This window comes from Hemitrygon akajei, chromosome 21 (genome assembly GCF_048418815.1).
Source record: "Hemitrygon akajei chromosome 21, sHemAka1.3, whole genome shotgun sequence".
NCBI lineage: Eukaryota > Metazoa > Chordata > Chondrichthyes > Myliobatiformes > Dasyatidae > Hemitrygon > Hemitrygon akajei.
The window spans coordinates 20,904,945-20,931,167 of NC_133144.1; the positions used below are offsets into that span (position 1 = coordinate 20,904,945).

General features: G+C 40.1%; 1 protein-coding gene across 3 annotated transcripts in view; it reads right to left on the bottom strand.

Moving 5' to 3' along the window:
• LOC140714144 (uncharacterized) overlaps window positions 1-26,223 on the bottom strand; it is a 47,257-nt gene that overhangs the window by 17,010 nt on the left and 4,024 nt on the right. For all 3 annotated transcript variants that reach the window (XM_073024972.1, XM_073024970.1, XM_073024971.1), the window contains exons 2-6: window positions 23,935-24,678; window positions 19,740-19,799; window positions 17,785-17,837; window positions 14,269-14,413; window positions 10,438-10,868 (exon numbers count right to left, since the gene is read on the bottom strand). In XM_073024972.1, coding sequence (XP_072881073.1) covers window positions 10,438-10,868; window positions 14,269-14,413; window positions 17,785-17,837; window positions 19,740-19,799; window positions 23,935-24,666 — 1,421 coding nt within the window. In that variant the 5' untranslated portion in view covers window positions 24,667-24,678. The remainder of the gene's footprint in view (window positions 1-10,437; window positions 10,869-14,268; window positions 14,414-17,784; window positions 17,838-19,739; window positions 19,800-23,934; window positions 24,679-26,223) is intronic.

Genomic DNA, 26,223 nt, shown 5'->3' on the forward strand with positions numbered 1-26,223 from the left:
TTAAAAACAGACCAGATTTCCAAAACGATAAATGCAATTAGAACAAGTGTAAATAAAATTACTTATAAACCTTTAGAAATTAATGAAACTTTTAAGAATTTTTATTCTGAACTGTATCAATCAGAATCACAAAATGATAATGTCGAGATAGAAAGTTTTAAATCACAAATAACTTTTCCAAAACGGAATTCAGAAGAACAGAAGGGATTAGATATGCCTTTTACATTAAAAGAGGTCGAAGAAGCTCTAGAATCACTTCAGAGTAATAAATCCCCAGGAGAAGATGGTTTTCCGCCTGAATTTTATAAAAAGTTTAAAGATTTACTAATTCCTCCTTTTATGGAGTTAATATATCAAGCGGAAAGAACACATAAACTTCCAGAATCTTTTTCAACAGCTATTTTAATAGTATTGCCAAAAAAAGATAGATCTTTTAAAACCATCATATAGACCTATTTCTTTGTTGAATACTGACTATAAAATAATAGCAAAAATTTTATCTAATAGATTATCTAAATACTTACCAAAATTAATACATATGGATCAAACAGGATTTATCAAAAATAGACAATCGGCAGATAATGTAACTCGGTTACTTAGCATAATTCATTTGGAACAAAAGAGGGAGGAAATGAGTGTGGCAGTTGCCTTAGATGCAGAAAAAGCATTTGATAGATTGGAATGGGATTTTTTATTTAAGGTATTGGAAAAATATGGATTAGGAGTATCTTTTATAAAATGGATTAAAACCTTAAATACTAATCCCAAAGCTAAAGTAGTGACAAATGGTCAAATTTCAACATCATTTTAGTTAACAAGGTCATCTAGACAAGGTTGTCCATTATCACCTGCTTTGTGTTGGCGATAGAACCATTAGCTGAATTAATTAGAACAGACCCAGATATTATGGGTTTCAGAGTTAACCAGGAGGGATATAAGATTAATTTATTTGCTGATGATGTTTTGCTTTATTTAACAAACCCATTGTATTCGCTGAGTAAATTATCTTCTAGATTGGAAGAATATGGGAAGATACCAGGCTACAAAATAAATTGGGATATAAGTGAAATTCTACCCCTTACTAAAGGAGATTATAGTCAATGTCGACTAATAATTCAATTTAGATGGCCGATAAATGGTATAAAATATTTAGGTATAAGAGTTGATAATGATATAAAGAATTTATATAAATTAAATTATTTACCATTATTGAAAAAAATTCAAGAAGATCTTGATAAATGGATGATGTTACCAATAACATTAGTAGGCAGAGTAAATGCTGTAAAAATGAATATATTCCCTAGATTACAATATTTATTCCAAACACTACCAATACAATTACTGCAGAAGTTTTTTCAAGAGTTAAATAAATGTGTGAGGAAATTCCTTTGAAAAAGTAAGATGTCAAGAATATCACTGGAAAAATTGACATGGAAATTTGACCTAGGAGGGTTACAACTTCCAAACTTTAAGAATTATTATAAAGCAAATCAACTTAGATTTATTGCATCTTTTTTTTTGATGAAGATAAACCAGCATGGATTAGAATAGAATTAGATAAAATAGGAGAAAATATACCAGAAGATTATATAAAAGTGGAAATCTAAATGGATATGGGAAAATAAAGAATCTCCTATATTAAAACATTTGATTGATTTATGGGATAAGATAAATGTTGATGATGAGATAAAGAAATCTTTATTAGCAAAGAGACCTTTAATTCAAAATAAACTTATTCCTTTTACAATGGATAACCAACTTTTATATAATTGGTTTCAAATGGGGATTAGATATATAGCAGATTGTTTTGAAGGAGGTGTATTAATGTCATTTGATCAATTAAAGAATAAATACAAAATATCAAACAACACTCTTTTTTGTTATTTCCAATTAAGGGCTTATTTAAGAGATAGACTGGGTCAAACAATGTTATTGCTGAAACCTAATGAAATAGAAACTTTAATTCAAAAAGGAAAAATTTAAAAAATTATTTCTTGTATGTATAGTTTGATTCAAAAACAGGCAATTAAACAAGGAATTCATAAGTCAAGACAAAAATGGGAAACTGATTTGAATACTAAAATTGAAGAAACAAGTTGGTTAAGACTATGTCTTGACAGTATGACAAATACAACAAATGTCCGGTTAAGATTAGTGCAATATAATTTTTTACATCAATTATATATTACACCACAAAAAATAAATAAATTAAACCCAAATTTATCTGATCAATGTTTCCGATGTAATCAAGAAATTGGTACTTTTTTACACTCTACTTGGTCTTGTTTTAAAATTCAACCTTTTTGGACAAATTTAAGAATTTTATTGGAACAAATTATTAGAACACAACTTCCACATAATCCAACATTAATTTTACTAGGCGATATTGAAGGGATAAAACCAAAATCCAAACTGAATAAATATCAGAAAGAATTCATAAAAATTGCATTGGCAGTAGCCAAAAAGGCTATTGCAGCTACTTGGAAATCGGATTCATACTTAAGTATAGATCGTTGGAAGAATGAAATTTTTAGCTGCATTCCACTTGAAAAAATTACTTATAATTTAAGAGATAAATACAAAATATTTCTGAAAATTTGACGCCCTTATTTACAAAAGATAGGATTAAATATATAGGTGCTCTGAAGATAAAATTATTGGTTATCTGAGGAAAGAAAGAAATATATATACTAAAGCTATTATGAACTCCATGGAGCATGTGGGGATCTTCCGATATCCAGGCATTCTTTCTTTCTTTCTTCTTCTCTCTTTTTTTTCTCTTTCTATAGGGATATGTTAGGGGCGACAGGTTAAGGGGAGGGGGGAAGGGTTGATAATTTTTTTTCCTTCTGTAACCTATTTGAAAATTCAATTAAAAAAATTTATATAAAAAAAGATTAAAAATAATAAGTAAGGCAACCTGACCCCAAGCAAGTTACAAATTCTCAGCAGCCAATACTAAAGATAGAGTATTGCACAGACTATTTTTCTGAATGGGGAGAAAATTCAGAAATCAGGGATCCAAAGGGGTTTTGGAGTCTTCATGCTGGATTCCCTAAAGGTTAACTTACAGGTTGAGTCAGTGGTAAATGCAATGTTAGCATTAATTTCAAACAGATTAGAACATAAAAGCAAGGATGTAGTGCTGAGACTTTATAAGGCTTTGGTCAGATCACACAGGGTATTGTGAGCAGTTTTTAGGCCCTATTTAAGAAAGAATGTGTTGGTATTGGAGGGGGTCCAGAGGAGTTTCGCGAGAATAATTCCAGGAATGAAAGGATTAATATATGAGATGTATTTGGTGGCTCTCAGCCAGTATTTGGAGTAGTATAGAAGAATGGGGGGGGAGGGGGGGGGGATGTCACTGAAATCTATCAAATATTGAAAGGTCTAAATAGAGCAAATGCGGAGAAGATGTTTCCAATCGTGGAAGAATCTAGGACCAGAGGGCGCAGCCTCAGAATAGAAGGGTATGCATTTAGAATGGAGATTTTGATGCCAACCAACTAGCGGGAGTGTTCAAGGACATTTTCAACTTTTCAAACCTCTCACTGCTACGGGCAGAAGTTCCCATTTGCTTCAAAAAAAGCAACAATTATACCAGTGCTTAAGAAGAATAATGTGGGCTTCCTTAATGACTATTGCCTGGTAACACTCACAGCAACAGTGATGAAATGCTTTGAGAGGTTGGTTAAGACTAGACTGAACTCCTGCCTCAGCAAGGACCTGGACCCATTGCAATTTGCCTATTGCCACAATAGGTCAACAGCAGACGCAATCTCAATGGCTCTCCACATGGCCTTAGACCACTTAGACAACACAAACACCTACGTCAGGATGCTGTTCATTGACTATAGCTCAATCCTGATTCAGAAGTTGCAGAACCTGGGCCTCTGTACCTCCCTCTGCAATTGGATCCTCGACTTCCAAACCGGAAGACCACAGTCTGTGCAGATTGGTGATAACATATCCTCCTCGCTGACGATCAACACTGGCGCACCTTAGGTGCGTATGCGTAGCCCACTGCTCTACTCTCTATATACACATGACTGTGTGGCTAATGCACAGGACCAAAAGAAGCTGCAGAAGTTTGTAAATCTAGTCAGCTCCATCTTGGGCACTAGCCTACAAAGTACCCAGGATATCTTTAGGGAACAGTGTCCAGGAGCATACCTACGGAAAATATTGCCTATGGCAAGCACTGAAATTGTGCCCCTGTCCAAACATCTGACCCCCATCTTTTAGATAATTTTACCTAATATCAGCTCAAAAATACAAGTCAAGCTCGTTAATCTTTTAATTAACAAATTATGGCACTACATGAAAATTATAACTGCACCTTCCTTGCTATCACTGTTGAAAATTGGTCTATGATGTGATCAAACTCAATTTTTTCAGTTTCTTCTCTTTCTACACTCAGCAGAGCAAGATCACAGTCTGCCTTGACCCAAGGAGGCTCTCAAATACGAAAATATTAGTTTTAACTTGCTGAATGATCTCTCACAGCTGGCGATAGAAACTACGATGGTTAGCATTATCTGAATAGCAATGCGTAGATTGGGGAAGATGCTCTCATCTCCATACTGAACAATAAATTCAAGAAGCTCTTCAGGTCTTGATATTTTCATGTTGACCCGCCTTGATAGCAACATTCTGCAATCCAAAATTTCTTCATATAGCTGCTGTCCATCAACATCAGAGCTGTACAATAGGCCCAAATTTTCACACTTCTTCATTAGGTCGTTACTGTCGGTGCCATAACACAGTCCCTTGACATCGAGAAGGAACCCAAACTTGGCACCAGTGTCGTGCAAACTATTGAACCTTTTGTCCATTTCTCTGTGAAGACGCTTGGGTGTTCCCTTCATGACTCTTTCCACTTCTTCCTTAGCTGTTAACCCAGCATCTCTCAAGGTCTCATCAGCCATTCGTTTCTTTCATCTCTAATGTCTTTCAACTTCAATATTCCATTCTTGACAGAGACCGACTCCTTCTTCGAGTGACTCACTGACCAACACTTCTCTTTCATCATAAAAATGATCTCGGAGGGCTTTCAAATCCAGGGCAGCATCATGGAAGTTCATGCTAGGATCCTGCAGCCTCTTTTGAATACGGTCAATGCAAACGAGTACTTTGTTCCAAAATCCTAGCAAAATCAGAAAATTGTAACTCAACATGCAGTTGTACAGCTGCCTTGCGTCACTTTTTTCACTGGTCTCATTTTCATTGTCTATCGTATCCTGGAGAACTTGAAGTATCTCCCCAAGGTACTTGTTGACAGGCTTCACTGCTTCTGTCCTTGCACTCCACCTGGTTTCGGACTCTGACTTAACAACCACAGGCACGGCGTTTTTGAGTTTTTCCCAGCGCTGTGTTGAACGAGAGAAAAACACGTAGAGAGCTTTGATGGTTCCAAAAAACATGACCATCATTGTATCCTGCTGGGCTGCATGTACACCCACCAAGTTGAGTGAATGATTGTCGCAATTCACAAACACTGCCAGGTTGTTTTTCTCACTTATTCTTTGATGAACACCACTTCTGTGTCCAGCCATCACAGCAGCGTTGTCATAGCACTGTGACCGACAATCTTGTAGCTCCATTTCGTCCTTTCCTAGTTGTTTCAAGATGTCTTCAACCAAGCTCTCAGCATCCTTCTGGCTTCTCTGGATAAAACCAAGGAAGAACTCTCTAACACAGACTGTTTATCTCTCAAAATCAACTTCCACATACCTCACTACTTCTGACACCTGCTCATGGTGTGTCTGATCAGGAGTCGAGTGGAACGTGGCTTTAGTAGAACATAGTACTTGGCTTTACGAATGCTTCTCAGTAAACTCTGGCGAACAGTGGATGCCATCATGTGAATGAATTTGTTCTGGACACCTGGTGTAAGATAAGACGTGGATCCAGGATGACTTTCCAAATGAGTGAGGTGTTCTTTTATGACAGGGTCAAAGATGGCCAGTAGTTTCAGTAAGCCAAGGAAATTTCCCACATTGGAGTCATCGTCTAGCTGAAGTGACTCCCTGTGTCCTCACAAAGCCAGGTTCTGAGTCGCAAGGAATTTTATGCAGCGAAGGATTCTCATCAAAATATCACGCCACTTCTGCTTTTCCTTCTCAATCTGTGACTGAAATACGACGTCAATAACTCCTCTGTTTCCAGCTAAATTTATTTCCATTTCTTTATTTTTGGCATTTTCATGAACATTAATCCTTTCAGGTGCTTTCCACTAGTTGAATCCACTTACTTGCTCAAATGAGGATTGATGGTCTGACTGGGAATAGAGAAGACAACAGATACAAAATGCAGACTTTTTAAGAAGGGGAATAGACCAGCCCTGAGCGTGTCACTTCCTCACAACGACCATTTCCCACTTTCCTCTTGAACCAAGTTTTGGTCATTGAGCGGTTATTTGTTGGTAGGAAAGGCCCTTCACTGTTCTGGAAATACTTTGAACCCAGCTTTATTATTTCTGTTTTCAATGCGTCAGGCAGAATTGCTTTTCCAGTTTCCTTGTCGAACTTCAGAAGTCCAATGTCATGCTGTTCAATCACTTCTGGTATGACAGTTCGAGGCTCTTTGACATCATCCATCATTTGGTGTGTGGTAACAGGGCCCTATTAAAATCCATGTTGCAGCATGGATTTGTGAAAAATAGCATTTGGCAAATCTATTGAGTTTAAAAAATTTTTTATATGGGGGAAACAGTAGAACTGGACTTTCAGAAAGCATTAATGAAGTGTTATATATGAGGTTATTAAATTAAATCTCATGGGATTGGGCCTGTTAGCACAGATGGTTGACAGAACATAGAACAGAAGTAGAGATTTTCCCCCCAGTTTGGCACACAAGGACCTGTGATTGTTTTCAGTTATTTGTAACCTTTATCAATGGCAACTAAAAGGACAAACATAATGTTCTATTTTCTTTCACCCAATAAAGATGTTTTCTAGCTAAATTTACAAGTAGTGAGGAGAATGAAAAACTATGTATGCAGTCTGGTGAGGGGTGGGGATATGGAAGAAATATGAAGTTACCAACTTTGGTAGGAAAATCAGAAAAGACTAATGTTTCTTTTTTTCTTTATCTGACTGTGAAATATTTGAATTATGGCAACTTCTCTCTGTGCAAAACAATCTTTTCTCCTGCTTGGCCCACCACATATTATGAAACACCTGCTTAAAGTGTTGGTATCACTGAAAGGCAATGTGCAGCAAATAATTTGGAAATCAATATTTTTAAACAATATTTCACAGCTAAAGCCAGCATTTATTGCACATCCCTTAATTACCTACGAGAAGGTAACACTGAGATGTCTGTTTGAATTGCTATGGCCCTGGTTAAGGTGCAAGTTGAGAAGGGATGTCCAGGATGTAGACCCAGCAATGGCAAAGATATTTTCCTCAAGCGTGTTTAGTAATAAGGTTATAGATATGATGGCATATATTAAGGGGTCATTAATCAGTAACATGCCTCTAATCTGCACTCCACAATATTCTGCCTCATCTACCAAGAATCACCTGCATTATTCTAATTTAAATCACATGGGCATTCTTGAGAACACTCTTGACCTATGCCTGGGATTCTTCTTGGCAAATGGAGAATATATGTACTTGACTCAGAGCATTTTCTTGGAAAAGGATTTGAATTGTGAGAGAGTAAGCATATTTCAATGTGCCTTCAAGTTTAAAACAGGAAAACTTATTGTATCATAAAAAGCTTATGGAACTTAATATACTAGTTGCAGGGATGATGTGTTACCATGCTGGGGTACCAGAACTAGGAACCATGATAGTAGAATAATGGCCCAGTAATTTCAAACTCAGGCAAGTCGTCATAAGTTACCACACAGAGACCTCTGGATTCACTGTCCTCTAGTGTATTCAAAGCTGAGTAATAGATTTTTGGAGTTAAAGAAATGTAATGAATTAAGGGATAATTCAGGAAAGCAAGTTAAGGTAGAAGATCAGTTGTGAAATACAGAATGGGCTTGAATCAAAGAAAATGTATGTCATGGAAGGAGGAAGGAAACCATTTGACTTATCGAGTCCATGCTGCTAAAATAACCTGCCTACCCTATCTCTAGCTGGTGGGGTGGCTTGTAAGTGTAAGGCTCTCCTTCCCTCTGCTAGCCTGTAGGTCACCCTTGGGTGACCTTGCTTGGTGTCTCAGGGCTATGTGTGTCTGCTCTGTGTCACCCCTTGCCCCTGGCAATCCTCCTCTACCACCTGTCCCACACCCTTCCTGCCTTGTCACTCCTAATATCCTTCACCTCTGTCAAATTTACAAACTCGCTCTCCACTCCACAATGACAAATACAGTACTGTACAAAAGTCTTAGGTGCCCTAGCTATAGATACAGTTGCAAGAAAAGATTTGTGAACCCTTTGCAATTACCTGGCTTTCTGTATTAATTACTCATAAAATGTGGTCTGACCTTAATCTAAGTCCATTTTCCCTCCAAACATGGTGCATTTCTACCAAAAAGTTCAACTTCTGTCTCATCTGTTCACAGAACATTGTCCCAGAAGAACTGTAGAACATCCAGGTGGTCTTCTGAAAACTTGAGACATGCAGCAATTTTTTTTTAAGAGACCAGTGGTTTCCTCTGTGGTGTCCTTCCAAGAACGCCGTTCTTGTTCTATGTTTTTTTTAAAATAGAGGACACATGAACAGAGACTTTAACAAGTTCTGGAGATCTCTGCTGTTACCCATGAGTTCTTTTTCACCTCCTTCAGCATCACATGCTGTGCTCTTGGTGTGATCTTTCCAGGACAGTTACTCCTAGGGAGAGGAGCAACAGTACTGAATTTTCTCCATTTGGAGACAATTTCTCTTACTGTGGACTGATGAACACTCAGGTCTTCAGAAATGCTTTTGTAGCTTTTTCCAGCTTCACACGTCCCTGCAATTCTTCTTCTAAGGTCCTCTAAAAGTTGTTTTGATCAAGTCAAGGTGCACATAAACACGAGGAAATCTGCAGATGCTGGAAATTCAAACAACAACACACACAAAATGCTGGTGGAACGCAGCAGGCCAGGCAGCATCTATAGGGAGAAGTGCTGTCGACGTTTTGGGCTGAGACCCTTCGTCAGGACTAAACAAAAGGAAAGATAGTCCTGACGAAGGGTCTCGGCCCGAAACGTCGACAACGCTTCTCCCTATAGATGCTGCCTGGCCTGCTGTGTTCCACCAGCATTTTGTGTGTGTTGTTGCACATAAACAGATCTTTCTTGAGAAGAGCAGACTCTGTGAGTAACCTGACTTTGTCTTTTTTACAGGGCAGGGCACCTCTACAACCCACACATCCAATCTAATCTCATTGATTGGAACACCTGACTCCAAATAGCATTTGTAGAAGGCATTACCCCAGAGGTTCACATACTTTGATTCTGGACTGTGATCGTTTAAAAGATGTACTCAGTATTGACAAGAAGTATAATTGTTTGTGTGTTATTAGTTTATAAGCAGATTGTGTTTGTCTACTATTGTGACTTAGATGAAGATCAGACCACATTTTGAGTAATTAATGCAGAAAACCAGGTAATTACAAAGGATTCACAAACTTTCTTGCAACTATGTGTGTGTAAGATTTTTGCACAGTCCTATACATCCATCTCTAATTACATGCCCTTGTTAGAAATAGATATTGGATCCATGGCTTTTTTAATAGAGAGAACAGCTATGCTAATATTTTCACAAAAACATCACTGCCTTGGGTGTCTGCAGCATTGCCTGAAATTCTGAGCAACAAGGAAGAATTTCTAGTGAAATATTCAAGGAAGTGTAATAGAGGTTTTAATCGTGTGGGTAGTCTGAAGAAATTGGGATTGTACTCCCTACAGCAGAGAGGATGAAAAGATTTAAATATTCAAAATTAGAAAAGATTTTGCTAAGTGAATAGGAACAGCTTCCACCACTGATCAGAAAATATTTTACTTTTTTTAAAATTTAGAGATACAGCATGGTAACAGGTCCCCCCAATGAGCCCGCACTGTCCAATTACACCACGAGACCAAGTTATTTACTAACCTGCATATCTTTGGAATGTGAGTGGAAACTGGAACACCTGGACAAAATCCACAGAGTCGTGGGGAGAATGTACAAACTCCTCACACGCGGTGGCAGAACTGAACCTGGGACGCTGGTGCTGAAATATCATTACGCCAACAGCTACACTACTGTGCCCCACCCAAATATAGATTTAAAATAATTGGCAAGAAGAATCAGTGAGGAGATGAGGGGATTTTTCTTACTAAATTGCTGTGACTTCAAATGAATTACCTTACCGGAAGATTGCTTTATCGGGTTTTACAAAAAGATGCATTTGGTTAGCCTTACACAATGAGCTGAAGGGTCTTCTGATTCACAATTGTGTGCCTCGATGGCTGACTGCCCCAATGCACTTTCACACCACTATCGCTCATCATACCTGCTGCAATTCAGTGACACAGTGATCCGCTGAGCTGCCAGTGTCGCTGTCCCTTCTCCCAGCTGAAAGCCAAGAAATCGCATGGCTGTTCCCTTAGGCAGACCCTTGCTGTTAGAACCTATCGGCAGGTGCCCGCTCCCATTGGCAGCTGGGAGGGGTTTATGCCTGTGAGGTGCATCAGTCCTCGAACAACCATCAACTTCCTCACCAGAGCTGGCTTCACTGGCTGTGCCACTCATCTCTGGACTTTCTGATTCCGTGAACTTGGCCTGCTGAAGATGCTGCGACAATCCTTTGACAGGATCTTCATTCTGAGGGCATGGAGAACCTTCTGAAGGCTGCAGAACCTGTGCATCTGGTAGGCATGGCTTAAGCTCCTGGAAGGGTATAAAACGGATCCCCGATTTCTCTGTGTCCAATTCCCTCTTTATCTGGAAAAGAATAAAAGACTGAAAGTTAGCTTCAATTTAAAAAAAAAACACAATGTTATCCTCAACAATAGAACAGAGGCAGGTTTAATATCACTGGAATATGTTGTGTAATTTGTTAACTTTGCAGCAATACATGATAAAACGGTAAAGAACTGAATCACAGTATGAATATATACTGTATATTAAATAGTTTAAATATTGCAAAAAAAAATTAGAAGTATGAAGTAGTGTTCATGGGTTCAATGCCCATTCAGAAATCGGATGACAGAAGGGAAGAAGCTGTTCCTAAATCGTTGAGAGTGTGCCTTCAGGCTTCTGTACCTCCTTCATGATGGCAGCAATGAGAACAGAGCATGTCCTGGGTGATGGAGGTTCTTAATGATGGACGCCGCCTTTCTGAGGCACCACTCACTGAAGATGTCCTGGATACTACGGAGGCTAGTACCATGATGGAGCTGAATAATTTTACAGCTTTCTGCAGCTTACTTCAATCCTGCGCAGTAGCCATCACCCCAACCCATACCAGACGGTGGTATAATTTATGCAATCTCCAAAATAGAAAGAATTCTACAAGAGAATGTATCACAGGGTTATAAGTGGGGGAGAAGGATTGCTCAGAGTTGGCAATGGATTGGTGGACCAAATAGCCTCCTTCTATGTTTTGAAATATGGGAAATAAACATGAAAGAACATCTTTTTGGATTTATCTATCACCAATGCAAGACCTCAGAATGTCTAACAATGCGTCAGAGCCCCTGAAGCAATTTTGAAATGCTTTAATATACATTGGGGTTAAATATTTCCATTTTAATTTAAGCAAATTTTTAAAAAAACATACAATATGAGACTAGGCCATTGCTAAAACTGCATTACATAAGTTTTACCTTTAAGAAAACAGCTTTTAGAACAAAGAAATGGTGTATGGATTACTGATTAAATTGTTTGTGGAGGTGTCGTGATGGTGAGGCTGCAGTAAGAAAACTGTTTTAGTTAAAAACAAAAGCAGAAACCAATGGATGACTTTGAACATGGAGGTATTATTTATTATTGTGGCCATCTTTGCTACAAATTATGATCACAGAAGTTGATGCTTAAGGTCTTCTGTAATAACCACAAGGTACTCAATTTTAGCACAAAAGGGGAAACTACCCTCTCCATCCCAAACACCACTATTTCACACAAAAAAAAAAATTCAAAGACCCAATGTATAAAATGCTGTTGTTATTTAGGTGGGATTGGTTAATGCATGAACATTGGTCAGGGGGCAAGGGAGAACTCCTCTGCCTCCTCCAAAAGATTGCATTTCCAAAGGCATACCATTCCTTCAATGCTACATTGAGTACCAACCTTGCCTGCTGCTCAAGCCTTAGTGATGGGACAAACTCTCAACCTCTGACTCAAGAAGCACAGTAGTACTGACTAAAACATGGCTAACACTTAAATGATATTAATAAAACTGACCTAATAAAGGCTCCTGCCTCAGCAAGGACCTGGACGCACTGCATTTTGCCTATCACCACAATAGGTCTACAGCACACGGCCTTAGATCACCTGGACAATACAAACACTCATGTCAAGATGCTGTTTGTTGACTATAGCTCAGTGTTTAACACCATAATTCCCAGAGTCTTGATCGATAATCTACAGAACCAAGGCCTCTGTACCTCCCTCTGCAATTGGATCCTCAACTTCCTAACCAGAAGATCACAATCTGTGTGGATTGGTGATAACATATCCTCCTTGCTAACTATCAGCACTAGCACACCTCAGGGTGTGTGCTTAACCCACTGCTCTACTCTCTCTATACCCACAACTGTGGCTAGGTATAGCTCAAATGCCATCTATAAATTTGCAGATGATACAGCCATTGTGGGTAGAATCTCAGATGGAGACGAGAGGGTGTACAGGAGTGAGATATACCAGCTAGTTGAGTGGTGTTGCAGCAATAACCTTGCACTCAGTGTCAGTAACATGAAAGAGCTAACTGTGGACTTAAGGAAAGGTAAGACAAGGGAAAACAAACCAATTCTCAGAGGGATCAGAAGTGGAGTGAGCAATTTCAAGTTTCTGGGTGTCAAGATCTCTTCGGATTTAACCTGGTCCTAATATATCAATGCAGCTATAAAGAAGGCAAGACAGTAGCTATATTTCATTAGGAGTTTGCCACCTAAAACACTTGAAAACCTCTAAGATGTACCGTGGAGAGCATTCTGACAGGCTGTATCACTGTCTGGTATATGGGAGATGGGCTACTTCGCAGGATCGAAAGCAGCCACAGAAAGTTGTAAACTTAGTCAACTCCATCTTGGGTACTCACCTCCATCATATCCAAGACATCGTCAAGGAGCGGTGCCTCAGAAAGGCGCCGTCCATTATTAAGGACCCCCCCATGGCCCAGGACATGCCCTCTTCTCATTGTTATCATCAGGAAGGAGGTACACAGTCTGAAGGCACACATACAGTGATTCAGGAACAGCTTATTCCACTCTGTCATCCGATTCCTAAATGGACAGTGGACCCATGAACACTACCTCAGTTTTAAAAAAATATTATTTCTGTTTTTCACTACTGTAATTGACTTACTTTTTCTTTCTATATTATCACGTATTGCATTGTACTGCTGCTGCTAAGTTAACAAATTTCACGACACATGCCAGTAATTATAAACATGACTCTGATTCTAGTAATGAATTGACATACATATTCTTTCAGATGGCTTGATAGCCCCTGTAGTTACAACTCTCAGCACTGGTTCTGCAGCAAACAAGTAGAAGAAACAGAAGACATGAGTTCAGTCGGTTATGTTGTAGTACACAGAGCAGGAGCAATTTATTCTGCAGAATTCCTTTCAGTGTACAGTTTGACAAACACCACTTAGCCATGGGACACACTGACAGCAAGGAATAGACTGTTCTAACACAGTGAAACACAGAACAGACTGGCCCACAAGTGTTTTACTTCTTTTTTCCCCCCTTGTATCTTCTCAAGCGTGTAGGAGAATGAAGGGAAAGTTGATAGAGATGCACAAAATTATGAGGGGTATAGATAGGGCAAATGCAAGCAGACTTTTTCCACTGAAGTTGGGAGAGACTACAACTAGAGGTCATGGGTTGTGGCTGAAATAGAACTCTTAAGGGGAAAATGAGGGGGAACTTCTTCACTCAGAAGGTGGTGTGATTGTGGAATGAGCTGCCAGCAGAAGTAGTGGATGAGGATTCCATTTCAACGCTCAAGAGAAGTTTGGATAAGTATATGGATGAGAGGACTATGGTTTAGGTGCAGGTTGATGGTATTAGGCAGAAAGGCCTGTTTCTGTGCTATAGTGTTTTATGACTCTTAAGTGCCTTACCTTGTTACCATCAGATGTAAAATTTTCTTTATCAGGTTAACTTGGCTTTACCTTTCTGGCTCCCTCAATGAACAGCTTCTCCAGGTTGCGATCTAGCCACCGCAGGTAAGGACGAAATAATAGCTCTAGTTTTCCCGTAAGCCGATTGGTGGCATGTTTAGCCTGAAGCCATTCCTCTGAAGCATTACACACGTGCCTGAAGTAGAGAGGATGGAGTGTAACCTTGTGAAATTACAGAAAAATCTTCAAAACTAGCACTTTAAGTGAAAATGAACAACCACCTGAGAAATGAAGACCAAAGAAAAGCTCCATTAATGCAGCAGATTTGGGTCTTGTTGATGCTGGACTGATAGATTTTCCAGACTATTATCACATACACACTTTTAGTTCTTTTCTCTTTTTAAGATAGTAAAACAAAAGTACATTTCTTCTAATAAACCCAGTGAATTTCAAGTCAAGTCAAGTCACTTTTTATTGTCACTCCGACCATAACTGCTGGTACAATACACAGTAAAAATGAGAGAACGTTTTTCAGGATCATGGTGTTACATGAAACAGTACAAAAACTAGACTGAACTACGTAAAAAAACACAAAAAAACTACACTAGACTACAGACCTACCCAGGACTACATAAAGTGCACAAAACAGTGCAGGCATTACAATAATTAATAAACAAGACACTAGGGCAGTAAGGTGTCAGTCCAGGCTCTGGGTATTGAGGAGTCTGATAGCTTGGGGGAAGAAACTGTTTCATAGTCTGGTCGTGAGAGCCCGAATGCTTCGGTGTCTTTTCCCAGACGGCAGAAGGGAGAAGAGTTTGTATAAGGGAAGCGTGGGGTCCTTCATAATGCTGTTTGCTTTGTGGATGCAGCGTGTAGTGTAAATGTCCGTAATGGCAGGAAGAGAGATCCCGATGAGATGCCAACTCCTTTTGTACTTCCAAAAAAAAAATCAGAATGTGGATTTACTGCACACTCAGTGTACATCTGCTCTTAATACAAATATCCAATCAGCCAATCGTGTGGCAGCAACTCGATGCATAAAAGCATGCAGACATGGTCAAGAGGTTCAGTTATTGTTCAGACCAAACATCAGAATGGGGAAGAAATGTGATCTAAGTGACTTTGACAGTGGAATGATTATTGGTACCAAACAGGGTGGTTTGAGTATCTCAGAAACTGCTGATCCCCTTGGATTTTCACACACAATATGTTCTAGAGTTTGCAGAAAATGGTGTGGAAAACAAAACAAACAAAAACATCAGCACACAAGTGAATCTGCAGATGCTGGAAATAAATAAAAACACAAAATGCTGGCAGAACTCAGCAGGCCAGACAGCATCTATGGGAGGAGGTAGTGACGACGTTTTGGGCCGAAACCCTTCATCTTGTGACTAGTAGTTCTGTGGTCAAAAGTGCCTTGTTAATGAGATGTGAACAGAGAATGGCCAAACAGGTTCAAGCTGACGAGAAGGCGATGGTAACTCAAATAACCACGTTACAACAGTGGTGTGCAAAAGAGCATCTCTTATTGCACAACACGTGGAACCTTGAACTGGATGGGCTACACTGGGTTCCACTCCTGTACCAGAAAACGTGGCCACCAAGAGTATAAACACCACTTAGTTCACATTTCCACTAATGGAAGAGAAGGGGTTAGGATGGGAATTTTTTTTGCCTATATCAGTCATTCTTTTGGTAAGCTTCTGCTTTCTTTTTGGGATAAAGGTCTTGCTGCTCTTCTAAAGGCTGATGTGCATCTCATGCCAGGAAATGTTTCCTGACCGACTTTTATTGACCAATGACTATGCTGCATAAAGAAACAGAACCATTAAAGCCTTCAGTGATACAAATGGCATTGGATTAAAGTGATGCAGAATCCCTTCCGCACTACACAGTTGCTGTTACTTCTATACATAACCCACAGAAAGTATTTCAATATCATTAGCTACAAAGAAGTAAAAACAATTGGTGAAAATATATTCCCCTGAAGAAACTAAGACTCTGAACACCATATATAGGAGCACGAATGGGCCATCTTGCCCTTCAAACATTCTCTATCATTTAACAAGATCATAGCTGATTTATTCTACTCATCTTCTCTTCCCATAACCCTTGGTTTCCCAATCTTTCAAAAATTTATCCTTAATGGTCAGGCCTCCAAACCTTCTGAGATAGAGAACCTTTAGCTTTTATTCTCAGCAAGTATGAGATGCACTTGGACTCCTTCAGCACTCACAGAGAATCAAGTAATGGTCAGAAAGGTTTTTAGAGTGATGCAGTTAATAGGGAAGGTGACTCTGGGCCAATCACCACTGGACACTATTGACTGGGAACAAGGCAGTGACTCAAGCAGCACAAAGCTGAGGAAAAGGAGAAAAATGACTCAACACCAGACATACAAAAATTGCTGCTCAATTATCCTCCAACATGCAATGCAAACCCAGTGCTGCTCATTCTCCACCTTTCTCTTCTCTATTCACAGCTCCCATCCACACTTCATGTCACTAGAGCTTCAAATGTCAACAAGGATTTGTAAAACAGAGTGGTTAATCACCGGCTACCACTGGGTGCAACACCCCCACCCCCCCAAAAAAAAAAACACTACAGAAAGAAAAGGGAACATTAGCTACTAAATTAGAAGGAAAAATTTTAAAAAAATGTCCCAAAGCTGCAATTTGAAACTCAAGTTACGAGAAAAGACCAACAACCTTCCCAATCCTGGAAAATTATTTCAATATCCAAATCTCCCCAAACATCTCAAATGGGAATGTAGAAGATATAAGCAACAAGTCTGAGCCTGGACATATGAGTAGCCCATTCTATTTTTTGGAAACAAAGGAGTTGTGCCACTCTCAGTTTGCAAAGCCAATCACAGCCTGAAATATATGTTGATCAGGGAATAAGAAAATAGTATGTTCAATTCTTGAATGAATTGTCCTGACAGAAGAATAACGTTCCCAGAATTATCAGCTCAAACCTTTTCAGATTAAAGAGCTAAAATACAGATGATTTTTAAAAAAAATGTAGATACTGGAAATCTGAAATGAAAATAAAATGCTGGCTACTAGGCAAGTCAGGCAGCGTCTGTGGAAAGAGAAACATAATCAACATATCACGTTGGATGAGAGGTAACAGACACAAAACATTAAATCCGTCTCGTTTCACAGAATTTGTCTGAGCTGCTGAGTGTTTCCAGCTTTTATTTAAGTTAAAGCATAGCATCACTTGGGGTTGTTGTTAAAATCTTGGAAGATAGAATGGGACCAGAACTGGTCTTGACCCAAAACATTGGCAAGCTCTTTTTTTGTTCCACAGATACTGTTCTTCAAATGTTCTGAGTTTTCTTTGTCCCATACCCCTGCATCATTTATCCACATATAAATGCAAGTTCTTTTCTTGTTAAGTTGTGATGAAACACAGAAGGGTTTAGTAGTCAAAATAAACAAGGTCTTTCATCTTTGGAAAGTAGGACAGGCTTGAACGAAAGAAGCATTAGATTTTTCAGTCTAAAGCCAGAGATAAACCGTTTCCAATGGTTCAATGTTTATCATCATTTCCCCTTACCTCCCCATGGATGCTGGCAGATCCTGATCCTCAGGGATATCCAAAGTAAACACCTTTGAATAAGAGAAGAAATAAAATGCGGAAGTAACATTCCACTGTATTTGAGACAGGACAAAGGGAAAACAATACATATAACCATATAACAATCACAGCACGGAAACAAGCCATTCCGGCCCTCTTAGTCCGTGCCGAACTCTTAATCTCACCTAGTCCCACCTACCCGCACTCAGCCCATAACCCTCCACTCCTTTCCTGTCCATATACCTATCCAATTTTACCTTAAATGACACAGCTGAACTGGCCTCTACTACTTCTACAGGAAGCTCATTCCACACAGCTATCACTCTCTGAGTAAAGAAATACCCCCTTGTGTTTCCTTAAACTTTTGCCCCCTAACTCTCAAATCATGTCCTCTCGTTTGAATCTCCCCTACTCTCAATGGAAACAGCCTATTCACGTCAACTCTATCTATCCCTCTCAAAATTTTAAATACCTCGATCAAATCCACCCTCAACCTTCTACACTCCAATGAAGAGACCTAACTTGTTCAATCTTTCTCTGTAACTTAAGTGCTGAAACCCAGGTAACATCCTAGTAAATCGTCTCTGCACTCTCTCTAATTTATTGATATCTTTCCTATAATTCGGTGACCAGAACTGTACACAATATTCCAAATTTGGCCTTACCAATGCCTTGTACAATTTTAACATTACATCCCAACTTCTGTACTCAATGCTCTGATTTATAAAGGCCAGCGTTCCAAAAGCCTTCTTCACCACCCTATCTACATGAGACTCCACCTTCAGGGAACTATGCACTGTTATTCCTAGATCTCTCTGTTCCACTGCATTCCTCAATGCCCTACCATTTACCCTGTATGTTCTATTTGGATTATTCCTGCCAAAATGTAGAACCTCACACTTCTCAGCATTAAACTCCATCTGCCAACATTCAGCCCATTCTTCTAACCGGCATAAATCTCCCTGCAAGCTTTGAAAACCCACCTCATTATCCACAACACCTCCTACCTTAGTATCATCAGCATACTTACTAATCCAATTTACCACCCCATCATCCAGATCATTTATGTATATTACAAACAACATTGGGCCCAAAACAGATCCCTGAGGCACCCCGCTAGTCACCGGCCTCCATCCCGATAAACAATTATCCACCACTACTCTCTGGCATCTCCCATCTAGCCACTGTTAGATAGATAGATAGATACTTTATTCATCCCCATGGGGAAATTCAACTTTTTTCTTCCAATGTCCCATACACTTGTTGTAGCAAAACTAATTACATACAATACTTAACTCAGTAAAAAAATATGATATGCATCAAAATCACTATCTATTTTATTGCTCCAGCATTAATACCTAACGACTGAACCTTCTTAACTAACCTTCCATGTGGAACTTTGTCAAAGGCCCTGCTGAAGTCCATATAGACTACATCCACTGCCTTACCCTCGTCAACATTCCTCGTAACTACTTCAAAAAATTCAATACAGGTTTAGTAAATTCATTTTTCAACAAGGTAGGAACCGCAGGCATAGTTCCCTTAATGTCTGGGACATACATGGAGTAGAGTGAACTTCTGCTGACAGTTTATCGTAACATAATGCAATCCCCTCAGAAAAATAAGCCATCACTTGAATGTGCTTCCGCTTCAATTCCTGCACCATACACGGTTATGAACCCTCTCACTGAGAAAGATAACATTATGCAGGTAGATCACCATGAACAAGATCAGCTTTGATCTTACTGACTGTAGGATAGGATTTGTCTTACTTATGTTCTTCCAAAAATAATGCACAATATGTCTGTCTCGTAGATTGATGTGCTCAGCCACAACTTGTCTTTAATGTAAAATAATGCCCTAAAGCACATACAGAACATAGCTCTTGACTGTGAAAGCCTGCATTACGTGCCATTGGGAGTATTGCCTCTTACCTCCAAAGGATAATTGTCTGGGAAACAAATCTGTATGTCCATCTCCTTCAAGTCAAAAGGCTGCAAGAGAGAAAGAAAATGAGAATCAACATTGCAATGTCAGGGGTTGGCCACGGACAGCAAAAAAAAATTATGCAGTTCATTCAGAGAAAAACTAAAGGCTGTTTATGTAGGTGGGGATGGGGAGGAGATGAATGCCACCCTAGAGTAGGTTAATGGGAAAAGAAATCAGAAAATGTGAAATAAACACCCACAAAATGCTGCCTGGCCTGCTGAGTTCCTCCAGCATTTTGTGTGTGTTGCTTTGATTTCTAGCATCTACAGATTTTCTTGTTTGTGAGAAAATGTGAAAGTGTCAGACTTCAGACAATCCTTGAAACCAGTGCTATTTTAGAATATTTACAGAAGAACGTATAGCTGAAGAGTGGCCACCAACGGACAGGTGAGAAAGTGGCTTGTTATCAAGTTCAAGTTATCGTCATTCAACCATACCCATGTATACAGCTAAATGGAACATTGTTCCTCTGGGACCAAGGTGCAAAACAAAGTATATTCAGTCACAGACAGCACATAGTTATGATCCAGCACATATGGTCACAAAATAATATTTGCACAAGTCCTCGAGTGGGGCATGGCCTGAAGATTGACAGGTTGACAAAGGGTGTGGCGCACATTTATGTAAGACAGTATAATGTTACTGGCACTATTATAATAAAATAAGCAGTTGTATAAAAATGTGAAACGGCATCAATAAAAGATGAAAAGTGACCAGTGGAGGACTTGAGTGCCTATAAGTTGGGGAGTTCGGGGGGGAGGTGTCAGCAGGGCATTCAAACAGGGTGTTTATATGTGTTGGGTAGCAGGATGGAAAGAAGTCTAACAGCCTGCGGGAAGATGCTTTTACCCAGCCTGACAGTTCTGGTCCTTATGCTATGGTACCCTCTGTCAGATGGAAGGAAGTCAGAGATGCGAGGGGTCATTGACGATGCTGGAAGCACTGCGTACACAGCACTTTTGATATGCGTCCTGAATGGAGTCCTGAGAGAGACCCTGATGATGTTTTCAGTAGTCTGTTGCAGGGTCCTGCAATTTGATGCATAGCAGACAGTGATGCAGCTGGTCAGGACACTCTCGATGGTGCTCTGGTAGAATGTGGTGAGAATGGGTGGGGGTGGGGACAATAAACCTGAACTTGATAACAAGTCACTTTCTCACCTCTCCTTTGACGGCCAGTCTTCACCAGACTGATGCAGGATTAGAGGAAATTCTTTGCACAGGGCTCCAAAGATGAACCAGTATTAGGATTCATTATTCTTGCAACAAGACAATGCTGAGTAAGATGATGTAACTCAATAGTAGGTCTTATATAGGGATGGTAGACCAGCTTTAGAAAGCTGCCTGATCTAGATGATGCATGGAGACAAAGATCAGTCAAAGAAAGCGTTGGAAAATAGTATTGAGAAGTATACACAAGTTGTGGACCTAAACAACACTTAAACAATTTGTAATTCTGTGTAGAAGGTAGGTTAGCAATTGTTGCAGAGTTCAGACCCTGCACAAGCAGGCTTAGCCTAAACAAAGCACAAGAGATAGTATTAAAGTCAGCACCACAGTATAAGCTGTCAGTGATGATCTAACTGGAACTGATGGCTTTGCTATGTTCAGCAATGAGTAACCATCATCCCATATGTACTCTATAATGGTAGTAACCCAGTACTTGATATTGTGCTGGCACAGGTAGATAACATAATGGTACATGGAAAAGAGCATAAAATGGACTTATAAATAAAAAACAAGATTTAATAGCAGAGACAGATGAAACTATGAAGGCAGAACTCTCAGGAGGCATTGTTCAAAAGAACTGGGGGAGACAAAGACAATATGAATGCACTTAGGGTCACACAGGATGTCAACAATGAACATCTTGAGTGGTTCTGCTATTGTAGACTGCAGTCCAGATTAGAGGGAACAGTGGGAACAGGATTTGATGACAAGGTGCACCTCTAAGGGCCTGGTCCCTAATCCTGAAAGAAGATACCTTATAATGAGGATTGATCTGGGCTTGCCATCTTCTCAAGTTGGGGATGGACATTAAACATTGGCCTTGACTGCAATATTCCACAAGGAAATGAAACGTCCAAGTCAAACACAATCTTTGTGTCATGTGCACAAGCGCACAAGTGAGGAAAACTTTGCAACAACATCACAGGTAAACTCTATTCAGGACACAACATTCAGAAAAAAAAACATTATACAAAAATGTATTCAACAGCTGGGCAGAGAGGGGTTAGCTTTTTTTGGTAAATAAATAGGTTCCGACCCAGCTCCCTGCTGTTTCTTATTCTCAACAACCTCAAGTAATTTTTCCCTGTAGTTTGAAACTGAAACCAGCCCTATTGTCAAGTGATGCCAGGCAAGTATAGTAATTCCCCTGGTTGTGAAATCCTCCACAGTACTATCCATAAGAGGCCACTCAGTCAGAGACTGCAGCAAGCTAATTTCATAGAACTCAGCTCGAGTGCAAGTGACTGTCCTTAGAAGCACTAGGGAAAGGTTTGATTCTCTCCTCCTAATGTCAGTAAATGTTACCTGCCATAGAGAAAAGCAAAAGAAATAATTTAGCCCCTCCAAGCCTGTCACACTGCCCAATGAGATCAGGGATGATCTGTTCCTTAAACCCACTTCTCCTGTCCTTGCTCTATTTCCCACCATATTTTCACCTAATCTAAAAATCCTACAGTCTTGTAGCTCCAAGTGACCACTTTGTGTAACAAGAGCTTCCTGATCTCAAATGAATTGCAGAGCTCTACTTTGAAAAATTGACTATTTTGTCCATCTACCTTATGAATCCTTTTAATATAGATTTAATGTGCCCTGGATTTTTAATTTTGCACTCCACCACACTAGTACAGTACACATTCTCTACTGTATACACTACAGATGGGGATATCACAGAGCACTAGAAACAGTCAGTAGGTCAGGCACCATTTTACTCAGAGAGAAAAACTGAACTATTCTTCCAGGTCAAAGGCACCTTGTCAGATCTGAAGAACTAAGCAGTGTGTTGGCCTGAAACAAGAACACAGATGACATGCTTCCTGCGCTTCCCATTTTTATTTCAGAATTCCAGCACCTGCATTCTTTTTAAATGTCTGATTACACTGGATGGGCTAGGACCAAGAATTCACAAGTGAAGCATCTCTTCCTTCACAGTCCATTCCAGTCTCAAAGATGGACCGTAAGAGAAAAGAGTTATATGGCTTCAAAGGAACAGCAGGGAGGAGGGTCTAATCCTATTTATTTACTAAAAAGCTAGAGAAAAACAATGGGATGATGGCCTATTTCTATGACTCTTGAAGTGAATGGTTTTGATGCATTTTATTTTATCGAGATACAGAGTGGAATTGGAGCTTTGAGCCGTATCACCCAGTAATCCCGATTTAACCCTAGCTTTATCATGGAACAAATTACAATAATCAATTAACCTAACCTACCAACCAATACATCTCAGAATTGTGGGAGAGGCCAGAAGATGAATAAGTAAGGAGGGAATAATGACCAAAGTGCAACAAATTAGTTTTAGTCTAGCAGCTGTGAGACTTCTTAACACCCTGCTACCACCCAGTACGCATCATTTATGATAGTGACGGTAGCATCATATTGTTGTATATTTAACTGTATGTTGGATATGCACTGTATGGCAACTTGTACATCTACAGAATATTATTTTATTATCTATTAATATTTTATGTGCTGTATGACATGTACATGGACTGTTTTGAACCTTTGTCCCAGAGGAGTATTGTCTCGTTTGGCTGCATACATGTGTATGGTTGAATGAGAATAAATGAGATCTTGAACCTTTAGTTTGGCTCTATTTGTCACGTACATCGAAACAGAGCAAAATGCGTTGTTGCGTGAAATCAAATCAGCATGTATTATGCTGGGCAGCCTGCAAGTATCACCACGCTTCCTGTGACAAAATAGCATGCTCACAACTTACTAGCCCTAACCCGTATGTCTTTGGAATGTGGGAGGAAACCGGAACACTCACAGGAAACCTGTGACCACGACATTGAGCTATGTCAGTGCTGTACACTCAGTATGATATTAGTTATTCTGAGCTGAATGATAGGATTTCCAGTATGCTCATTCTGACAATAGGGTCTCGCTCTACATGTCCCCCATGACTTACCCAGTCTGGGTCTGTAGGCTCCACCACAATGCGGTAAAAAGTCTGCTTCCCATCCTCACTCTCCTGAATGATGAGCTGGTCCTTTGGGAAGCGTTTCAACAGCTGGTTGATTTCAGTCTCTCGAAGCTGCCGGGCAACCTCCTGGGTCAGCTCGCTGAGCTTTACTTCATCCTTGACCACAGCAGGCCGGGGCAAGGGAGGTCGAATGAGTGGCCCTGGTCCAGGTCTCAGACTGATTCGGGTGGGCTCGGGATCCACAGGGTCTCTCAACGCAGGCAACCGCTCAGGATGCCAAAAACGGCACCGCTCTTCCATCGCACAATAGCCGGACAGAAAGTAACGGCACGGCCTTTTAGCTCTCTCTCTGGGTCCCGTCATCTTGGGTGTTCCAAACCGAGTTCGTCCCTGTGCGGCAGCGTCCTCAGCAAACCTGACTAGGCCACTGCCTGCAGGACATTCTGCTCCACTCTGGCACTGAGGGATATTTTCAGCAGCTCCGCTGCTCTGGCTTTCAGGCACACTTGGAGCAATCCGTTGCTCCTGATGCTCGTGCAGAAATCGGCACCTCCGGCCAAACTGACAGTACCTTCCACGAGAATAGAAACGACATACTGGTGGGTATGTATTCATGCCCCTGGGTTTTGACTGAGAGGTGCCAGAGTTCCGGGTCTTTTCTATCACATCACCGGGGTGAGACACAGTGTCGGATGCTGGGCTATGATCTTCCTCCATTGTTTTCAGGTTCTGTGGACAGAAACAGCAGCCGCAGTTAATCAGGAAATATCTGTATCATAAATGAAATGCAAACATGCTAGATTTGTGCTTGGGCAGCCTCTGATTTAGTACCATCAGTAACCAATCAAAATCTCCAAGACTTCGGCCTCAATACCTCTTTGTGCAACAAGGAACCTGGATTTTCTCTTTTACAGACCCCAGTCAATTTCAATTGGCAGCAACATCTCCTCCACAATCTATATCAGCACAAGGCTGTGTGCTTCACTCCCTGCTCTACTCGCTTTATAATTACGACTGTGTGGCTAAGCACAGCTTCAATGCCAAATTCAAATTTGCTGACACCACCGTTGTACACCAACTCGAAGATGGTGATAAATCAGCATATAGGAGGGAGATTGAAAATCTGGCTGAGTGGTGCCACAACAATAACCTCATAACAAGACCAAAGAGCTGATTATTGACTTCAAGAAGAGGAAACCAGAGGTCCATGAGCCAGTCCTATCAGAGGTGGAGAGAGTCAGCAACTTTAAATTCCTTGGCGTTATTATTTCGGCGGACCTATCCAGGGCCCAGTATGCATGTGCAATTACAAACAAAGTACAGCAGTGCCTCTACTTCCTTACGAGTTTGTGGAGATTCAACATGACATCTAAAACTTTGACAAACGTCTATAGATGTGTAGTGGAAAGTATATTGATTATCTGCATCACAGCCTGGTAAGGAAAATCCTACAAAAAGTAGTGGACATGGATTGAATGGAAAATCCTACAAAAAGTAGTGGACACGGCCAGTATCCATCTGGGACCCCCACCACCCATGACATGCTCTTTTTGCTGCTGCCACCAGGCTCAGGAACAGTTACTACCCCTCAACCATCAGGCTCTTAAACCAAACCAGATAGCTTCACTCAACTTTACTTGCCCCATCATTGGGACAATCCCACAACCTATGGACTCACTTTCAAGGACTCTTCCTCATGTTCTTGATATTGTCTTCTGCACACTGATTTAATGCGCAAGTTCAGCGATCTTTCATTCATTCTGTTATGATTATTATTATATAGATTTACTGAGTACGACCATAAGAAAATGAATCTCAGGGTTGTATATGGTAACATATACGTACTCTGATAGTAAATTTACTTTGAACTTTGATCTGGTTTTCTGACTTTCTCGCCAACCTGAAACATGTACCTTTGTTTCTATCTCCACAGATATTCCCTCTGTTTCCAACATTTTATTTTTTAATCACAAGCGGAAGGTGATTTACACATCTCAAAAATCAGACCCACAGCTTAATATTGCCAGATAAACTTCAGCTTGAAAAAAAACACTCCCGGGAACAAGGAAAAATTAAATACCGCAAGAACATAGCAAAGAAGAGTGGGAAGCCAGAGGATTGGGAAACTTTTAAAGAGCAACAGAAGATAACTGAAAAGGCAATACGGTGAGAAAAGATGAGGTACGAAGGTAAGCTAGCAAAGAATATAAGGAGGATAGTAAAGCTTCTTTAGGTATGTGAAGAGGGAAAAATTAGTTAAGACCAAAGTTGGGC